General features: G+C 54.9%; 2 protein-coding genes across 2 annotated transcripts in view; one reads left to right on the forward strand and one right to left on the reverse strand.

The window, feature by feature from the left end:
- The first annotated feature begins 1,658 nt into the window (after positions 1–1,658).
- DLK2 (delta-like 2 homolog (Drosophila)) lies at positions 1,659–5,738 on the forward strand. The gene is made up of 5 exons (XM_010015250.1): positions 1,659–1,731; positions 3,320–3,383; positions 3,514–3,644; positions 4,303–4,450; positions 4,961–5,738. Exons 1-5 carry the CDS (start codon positions 1,659–1,661, stop codon positions 5,736–5,738), a joined length of 1,194 nt encoding a protein of 397 aa, XP_010013552.1.
- Positions 5,739–7,885: 2,147 nt separating this feature from the next.
- Positions 7,886–8,698, reverse strand: part of ABCC10 (ATP-binding cassette, sub-family C (CFTR/MRP), member 10) — a 15,732-nt gene continuing 14,919 nt past the window's right edge. The window contains exon 22 of the mRNA XM_010015251.1: positions 7,886–8,127. Coding sequence (XP_010013553.1) covers positions 7,992–8,127 — 136 coding nt within the window. The 3' untranslated portion in view covers positions 7,886–7,991. The remainder of the gene's footprint in view (positions 8,128–8,698) is intronic.

The raw sequence follows: 8,698 nt of genomic DNA on the forward strand, positions 1-8,698 counted from the left end.
CAGGCCTGCCCGGGTGCTGCTAGCACCTCCCGTGGGCACCAGCTGCCCCCCAGCATGCCCCCTGCGCCTTGTCGGGGTCCGGGAGGTCCCTGGGTGCGAGCTGGGAGCAGCGCCCATGGGGTGGCTACGTCAGGAGGGCCGAGAGGCTGTGCCTCGAGTGGGAACTCTTGGGGAGCCATGGGGAGAAACGACCTCTGCAATGACATGTGGTTGAAGGTTGGGCTCCTCACAGCCCTGAAGGAACAGGATACCAACCACTCAGCCCTAAATTATTTTATAAGTTTCGTAGGAATTGCTTCACCCTCCCCTGAAATGCAGCAGCTGTTCGCCACTGCCCAGTGTCCTGGGGCAGGAGGCGAGGGAGGGTCCTGCGAGCATGGTGACAAGGGGACTGCGGGCAGGGAGGATGCAGCAGTCTGTGCTGGAATTTGGCTGGGGCAATGACAGTAACATCCTGTAGCCCCTCTGAAAATGCTGCATCCTTCATTGGTGATGGTTTGTTTGCTGGAGAGATGCTTCGAGCAACATCATTGCTTTTGTGGGCTATTTTGTCTGGTCCAGCAGGTGAAGCCCTTAGCAGGGACCCCAAAACCTGTTTCTGCAATGCATGTGTACATGTGGGTGGGTGGGAGGACTTCTGTCCCCATCTATGAAGTCTTTCATGTAACTATCAACCAAACACAACCTTCTCAGGCTATGGAGTCAAGCTGAAAGTGGAATGGCCCCTGTCCATCACACCCACGCAGCTGGATGGAGCCTGCTCCATGCCTTCACCGCTCTCCTAGCACAACCGTTTAACCCCTCCCATCTCATTATAGTAATATATTTATGATATCACCCTCAAATTTCCTGCCCTTAACAACCCCAGCAGGCTGGGAGGGAATGAAGTGATTTTGGAAAGTATTTAATGTTATTTCAAGAGGGCAAGAGGCGGTCGGAAAACAGATAGGTGCAGGAACCCTCGGCTGACAGGGCTCTCTGCAGGACAGCCAAGGAAAAGGACTGCACCTAGTGCGAGGTGTGTGTTTGCCTTTCCTACGTGGGGCTGCAGCCTGGGTCTAGTGCCTGTTGCTTCACTCCCTTGCTTGGAAAATGCAATAGGGCTGCTGTTTACTGCCTGCTCATCTGCTAGATCTACTCAACTCCCTGCCCTCCTGAAGGGCAGCAGCCTAGGTGCTGTAAAAAGACTCAGCCCATATACTCATCTGAACACGCACAGGAGAGATCTTGCTTAACACAAAGCTGAAGCCCCTCAGACCTAAGGAGGGAAGATGAAGGTCCCCGCAGCGTGGATTTTTTTTTTCTGGAGGCTTCTGCTCTTCTGACAGCAGCTAGCAGGGGTAGGTGCTCCGAGATGCCATGTAACAGCCTGAGCTATCACACGTTCAGGGCGGGGTGTACACGCTCAGTTCCCCTGTACACACATTTTGAAAGGCTTTTTGATTCTTGGTGCTCCAACATTGCCTTAGAGGAAGGAGCCTGGAAGGACAGAGAAGAGTGTGGTGACAAGTCTGTACAAAACTGGATGTTTCAAGTCAAAACTCACAGTTAGCGAGGAAGGGATGCGTTAAGTGAAGCTGCGGTGTGAGCCAGGGGATTTTTCTGAGCTTGCTCTTTTTCTCTCTTTAGGTGCTCATCTCGGTGGGGCCACGCTGACCATGCTCAGGAGCTTCTGTCTCCAGCTCATGTCCTTGGTTTGGATCCTCTTGGCCCATCACCAGCTTGCCCGAGGTGAGTCTCTGTAGACATGGGTACTTCTCTTTCATATCCATCTTTCCAAACCTACCATTGGCATTGCTGTAATCTCCTCAGTTTTCCATGCAAAATAGAGCTGGTCTGACCTGGAAGACCAGAAGATGTTGTTCAGTCACCCAGCGCATGGGTGGTGACCTGTGGCAACTGTAGAGAGCCTCACTCTGGTACCCATGGGGGTTGCAGTGCCTGAGCAGACTGGCAGGCGGAGGTTCCACTCCTCTGTCTATCTCAGGGTGAATGGGTACCTGAATGGATGAGCCTGTTTGGAGAGGCAGGCAAGGGGGAAAGAAGATCCCAACAGCTAATTGTGGACCCTGTGAGACAAAATCCCTTCCCAAACGTTAATTTGCTTTCCCCCACTCTGATAAGCAATGAATTCCCAAAGCCATCTGCCAGGAGAGATGGTTACAAGTAGGAAAAGCCATGATCTCTAGGCTTGGGCTGAGCAGTCCCAGGATGCTTCTCCAGCTCTACAGTGCCTTGTTCTGGGAGGCTCTTATCCTGAGCAGTGGGACCTGTTGCCTCACTGCAGCAACAGCATGCATGGGGGATTTCTACCCCTGCTCGCTTCCTAGGCAGCACATCATGAAGCCTGGGGAAAGTCTGAGCATGGCTTTTGGCATGGGGTCATTAACCTGCCCCAGTCTGGGATGGAGGGGCTCAGTCTGGTAAGGGCATTCATCTCCTGGGTCTGGCCTGGGGCGACACTAGGCTCCTGCAGAAACCTCCTGCCTCCTGACATTTGCTGTGGCTTTACTGCCCGTGGAGTCAGAGTGAGCCAGCTCCCTGTCAGACTAAGATGCAAGCAAGTGATGGGGGGAGAGAGGAAGGTGAAGATGAAAGAAGACACCTTGCTGGAGAAAACAGGCCAGTGCCAAGCAGAGGATGAGAAGTGGCACAGCGAGGCCATGGCTCAGTTACAGCTTCTGTTGCCTTTAAATAAATAAACAGAACTGGATACCTGGCTCCATGCCTCCCCATGCCAGAGAGGAGTGTTGGCAGCTGGGTTCTGGAGGAGGGCAGGAGCCCCGACGAGACCACTCTGTGCCAATAGCTGTCCCTGGGGATGGGGACTTCCTGGAAGATAAAGAGGAGCCATTCTTTACATTTCCGTCCTCAGTTCCTTTGCGCCCCTTACAGTACCTGGCCCTGAGCTTTCCCACCATGCTTGCTGCATGACCATGGGACCAAGGTCCCAGGTGGGTCAGGCTCTATTACACATGTTGCCTTAATGCACAGTGCGGAGTGCTGGGCAAACCTGTCTTGCCCAGAAGGGCCCAAAGTCTAAGGGAGGCAGCAGAGAGAGGTGGAGATGATTGGAGACCCAGTAGCTTTGAAGCAGGGTCCCATTTCTGAATAAAGGCAGTGTTATTGCTGCTTGGGTGACTGTGAAATCCTCATCTCTTGTGTGGCATCCAGCCATTGAAAGGAAGGTTCTGGGGAAGGGCAGGCTGAGTGCTTAGGAAGTAAGAAAAAAAAGCTGTGAGCCAGAAGGGCCATGGGCAGATCTGGAGTCATCTGTGGTATCTGCTTAACACAACTCCACCCGTTTCCTGCCTTGTAGGTGATGACTGCAGTGAGCGCTGTAATCTTGCCCACGGCTGCTGTGACCAGGATGGGAAGTGCAGGTACGGCCTTTGGGATGGTTTCCCAGTGCTGCCATATCTGCGGGAACCCTGCACAGCAAGCAGCGAGCTTTTCCATAACTGGGAATTATGCTTGGGTTTTATCATGCTGCCATGCCCTGTCCTCCTGCAGGTGCGACCCAGGCTGGGAGGGCGAGTACTGCGAGGACTGCGTGCGTATGCCGGGATGTCTCCATGGGACGTGCCACCAGCCTTGGCAGTGCATCTGTCACACCGGCTGGGCTGGCAAGTTCTGTGACAAAGGTGAGTCGTGGGCTGGACATCCCAGCCTCTGGTGCTAGGGGCAGAAGCCCAGCATACCCTGATGGACAGGTGAGCCAGCCTGGCCAGAAGCCACCCAGGTGATGCTGTTGGGCTGCCCGGGAGATGGGATGTTGCTTGGCTGCGACATCTGGGCAGAAGAGGTCAGGCAGCCGGCACCTGCTGCCTGGTTGTGTTGCAAGAGCTGCTGCAACACCAGCCAGCCTTGGTAAACAGAGCAAGCGGTGTCATTGCCTTTCCCAAGCTGTGGCTGGGCTCTGGGCAACACCTTCTGCTTCCCCCAGGGCTTCCTGCCTTTGGCAGGTGGCTGGTGGAGTCCCCTCCTTTGGCTTCAGAGGCTCCTCTGTACCATGGGGTCCGCACTGGCTGACCAAATGTCATGCACAGCATCTTTATGCCATGCAGATTTGCAGTACGATTTGCTTTCTCTGCATCCCTAAGCCTGTGCACTTTGTGGACTGTAGCTAGGAGGCACTGCATAGGTCCTGCATTTCTATTGCTGCAGAGGCCTGTTGGATGGGTGGAGGGAGAAGCTCCTGCAATTTCTCTATGCCCACTGGGTTTCTGTGGGTCTGTTTGAACTGAGTTGGCTACATTCACCTCTTTTCTCGCTGATTTCCACTTTTTCCTTTCCCCTCAGACATACACATCTGCGAACACCAGTCGCCCCCATGCCAGAATGGGGCTCAGTGCATCTATGATCGAGACGGGGAATATTCGTGCCTGTGTCCAGAAGGCTTCCACGGGAAGGACTGTGAGATGAAGACGGGGCCTTGTGAGAAGGCAGGGTGAGACATGGGAGTGAGGGCAGTGAGATTACAGACAACATTGACTTTAGGCCATGCACTGCCAAGGAGTGGCCCAGCTGGGCTCGTTGTCTGTGGATTTCCATGTGCTAACGGAGTTAAGCCAAAACTATCTTTGGCTTTGGTTTAGCTGTGTGCACCACACAGTCCCACTGGGGCAACACCTTTGTTGTAGGTGAGATGAGTTGACAAGACGTCGTGTCTTGATGGAACGTCAGCAGGGCACTTTTTCTCCTCAGATCACTTGGCTGGAGACCATTCCTGGTGGGTGGTGGGCCCATGCACAGCCACAGCCTTTGAGGAGGTCCCACAGCCTCTCACTTGGGGAGGTGAAAACTCCTGCTTGATCTTCTCTTTGACTTAGTTGCCCCACAGAGAGAGATGGTACAGGACCTACTGGTCACATGAGCAGCTCTGTGAGTTCTCCTTCCTGGGGTGGGGGAAGCTGCTTGCTCTCCATGGCCATGACCCGCCCTTGCTGTCTCCACGCAGGTCTCCGTGCAAGAACGGGGGGCAGTGTCAAGATGAAAATGGCTTTGCCAGCAACTTCACCTGCCGGTGCCTCGCTGGCTTCGTGGGGGCTCTCTGTGAGAACGATGTGGACGACTGCCTGATGCGTCCCTGTGCCAACGGTGCCACCTGCCACGATGGGATCAACCGCTTCTCCTGCCAGTGCCAGGTGGGCTTCGAAGGGCGTTTCTGCACCATCAACATCAACGACTGTGCCAGCCAGCCATGCAAAAATGGGGCAAAGTGCTATGACCGCATCAATGACTATGACTGCTTGTGTCCCGACCGTTTCACTGGCAAAACCTGCGAGATCCCCATCCCTGAGCCCACCTGGGCTCCCCACTACCAGCCTGCGAGCCATGACAACAGCAGAGCTGTGAAAAGCACCACCAGCGAGATGCCAGCGGTGACACAGCCGGAGCCTGTCAGGACCGCGGTCACGGGGCGGCGTGTGGCCAACCACAGTGAGAAAGAACCGGGGGGAGGGTTGTTGAAAATCTCTGTGAAGGAGGTGGTGACCCAAAGGGACTCGGGGCTGAGCGAAGCCCAGCTGGTGACAGTGCTGGTGTTCGGGGTGCTGACAGCAGTGCTGGTCCTCGTCACTGTCCTGCTCGTGCTGAGGAACTGGCAAAGGGGCCGCCAGAGGTCAAACTGGTGCCAAAGCTCTTCCCAGGCTGCAAGGAAGCTGCAAGACCAGGAGTGCCAGGTGGGCATGCTCAACACTGTCCTGATTGAGCCCAGGAAGACAACAGAGCTGTGAGCTGCGAGGACTCTGAGCTGGGCCCTGGCACCAAACCCCTCGAACTGCACCTTGGGGAGCCGCGCCAGCACAAGGTGGGCAGCAGGGATGGGCTCCCAGGGCAGCAAATGCATCTACAAGTCCCCTGGGCATCAAGCACTGGTGTGATGGCCCTGCCTGGGTCTAAGCTGTGTGCTCAGCCAGCACCCATGGGCATCTGAAAGCAGGGGTGCGTTGGGCAAGCCCTGCAGGGGAGTGGTGACATGCCACTTGCAGCAGCCCGTGCCGTGCAGTGCTGGTATCGTCCGATGTGAGCCCTCAGGAGCAGGACAGGGAGTGCTGAGGAGGGCACGGCCTTCTTGGAAGCCCAAATTCTGCCAGGCCCTTTGTAACTCCTCTCTGTGACTATAGGAAGAGGATTTGTCCTCATTTCCTCTGGTACTGGGATGTTTCTCCTTGGGCCTTCAGGACGATTGTGGCTGCACAGGCCTCCTGCCCCAGTGCTGGATGGGGTGGCTCTCAGCTGTTTCTGGAGCTGTCATTTCAGATGCCACGTCCCTAGGGAGTGAGCAAACACCTTTGCTCCCTGGCCTTGTGGTTCTGTGAGCCAGTTCAAAGACACTCTGGAGATCATTTGGGGGTCCCCTCATGCCCTTCTGCCCTGGGTGATGTCCCCTCCTCTTGCTGTCAGACTTGGAGTTACACTTTCTGTACTTGCCTCCTGATGATCCAGCGATCTTCTTGCCCCCACTTACTGAGCCGTCCCTTAGGGTCTGGCTACAAACAACCAAGTTCCTTCCCCTCTCCAGTGTGCACTTCTGCCTCACCATTTGCAGGCAAGGAGGAGCATGGCCCACTCCCCTCTGGGGTCCTCCAGGCCTGAGCTGGTCCTTCTCATATGCCCTCGCAGGTGAAACTGGAGATGGACAAGGCTGGGGAACTGCTGTGGCAGGTTGAGGAGCAATATGAGATCCAGACCCTTCTTTTCTCTCCCAGTCACTCTGACACAGGCAGCTCCAATCAGCCATTATAGTGTTCCTTGATACAGCAAAGAACTCCCCACAGTGGATGTGAGGACAGGCTACCAAGCCTGGGGTGACCGTAACAAAAGTAAGATACTGTCACTGCTAAAGCACAGCTAAGAGGCAGGAAGTAGATGGCCGGGTCACTCGGCCATTGGACTAGGTCTGCTCCTGCCTGCGCTGCTCTGGTGTGCAGCAGTCAGCGTCTCTCTGCCAGGGCCAGGGCTTCCTGAGCCTCCTCATGGGCACAAAGGGCTAAGCAGTGGGGTAAAAAAACCCACAACTGAAACCCTGCTACTGGCCTGTAGGGCTTCAGTGCTGGGTTCAAGATGGTGTGAAGAAAGCAAACAGAGGACTCAGCACTCAGCCAGGAGGGAGACCTGGGAGAGGGGACTGGGGCTTCATCAGAAAGATTATATTTTTAATACATGGATGGATGATGTACCTTTATCAAATAAAACAAATACAAGCCCAGAAACAGTGTATCAGAGAACCATAAAATAATTTAGGTTGCAAGTGACCTCTGGACACCACCCTGATCCCAAAACTGAAAGCAGCTGTGGGTTTGTGCAGCTGGGAACAGGGCAGGAGAGGTAGGGAGTTTCCCTTGGAAAAGTGGTCTTGAAGTCAGCTAGCCTTAGATGCCTTTCATGTAACCACATTCTGGCCCTTCAGGGGAAGGGCTTTTCCACTGTAAAGTGGAGGAAGAGCAGCAAGGTCCCCGGGTGCAACCTTCTGGGCTTAGAAAGGTCAGTGTCCTCTGAAAGTAGGGACAAGGTAGGGTTGTCTTTGTGCCGCGAGGGCACTACTGCTGTATGTCACAAAGAAGCCTGTGTCTGAGGGTGGAAAGAGGACAGGGACCTGAATAACAGAGCTTCACAAGGATGTTTCCACTTTTATTTTAAATCGCACATGTGAGACTAAGTCTCAGACTAGGAGTCACTGATTGTTCAGTAAGCAGAAATTGTTCAGTGAGCCTGTAATCTCAAAGGGGAGCCTTGGAGGGGAGCAGTATCCCAACAGCCAGGCTTGCATGGCCCTAAACACCAGGTCCCATATTCCCTACTAAAGGAAGCGCTGCAGTGCCATGCTCCTGTCCCTGAGGACACACAATCACTGTCTGCAGGCAGGAAAAACCCCTTCCCTCACCCTAGCAGCTCCTGGCCCTGCAGTGACAGGGCTGATTTCTGAGGTGACAGGAAAGCCAGGCACAGAGCCAGGAGGGCTGCCTGGGCTCAGCCCAGGAGGGAGGTCACTGCTGCCCGCTGTGCAGGAGGCGCTGGAACAAGGAGCCGTCTTTCTGGCTTAGGCGGGTGGGTGAATCCAGCTCTGCCACTCTCCCAGCCTGCATCACCAGCACACGGTCTGAGTCCAGGATGGTGTTCAACCTGTGGACAGCAAACACCAGGATACACATTGGTGTATCTGAGCAGAAACCCTGGATACTGTTTCCCCTGCTACCAAGAGTGTCCTAAGACATTCCCAACATCAGGACCTGTGGACCATTTCCCTTTGCTCTCAGGGGCACACTGCAGTCCAGCTCCCAGAGAGCCTCTGCACGCTGCTGAAACGCACCACCTCTTAGGAGAGCACAGCAATACCTTCCAGTTGCTGGGCAAGACAGGCCACCAGGAGCACAGAGGGAAGCTCTGCAGAGGGAAATCTCGGGGCATGCCCAATTCTAGGGTTGCGCAAGATGTCTCTGTTCCCACAGAAGAGTCATTGAGTTGCTTCTCTTTGCCCCTATATTTCCTCACCTGCCACCTCCTGAGGCTGCAGAAGTGGACTTGTGCATCAGTTGCCACTCCCCAGCTATGTGGCATCTCTGCTTACACTGCCACCAGCAGTGGATTTGCGGTTGCCAGCCTGCCAACCACCGCACTCACACCACATGTGTGCGCCCTGTTCTGCCCAAACTGCCAGCAGGGCAGCAACCTCTGGCCCTGGGGAGGGAAGACA

The sequence above is a fragment of the Nestor notabilis genome, unplaced genomic scaffold (assembly GCF_000696875.1).
Source record: "Nestor notabilis isolate BGI_N333 unplaced genomic scaffold, ASM69687v1 scaffold21045, whole genome shotgun sequence".
NCBI lineage: Eukaryota > Metazoa > Chordata > Aves > Psittaciformes > Psittacidae > Nestor > Nestor notabilis.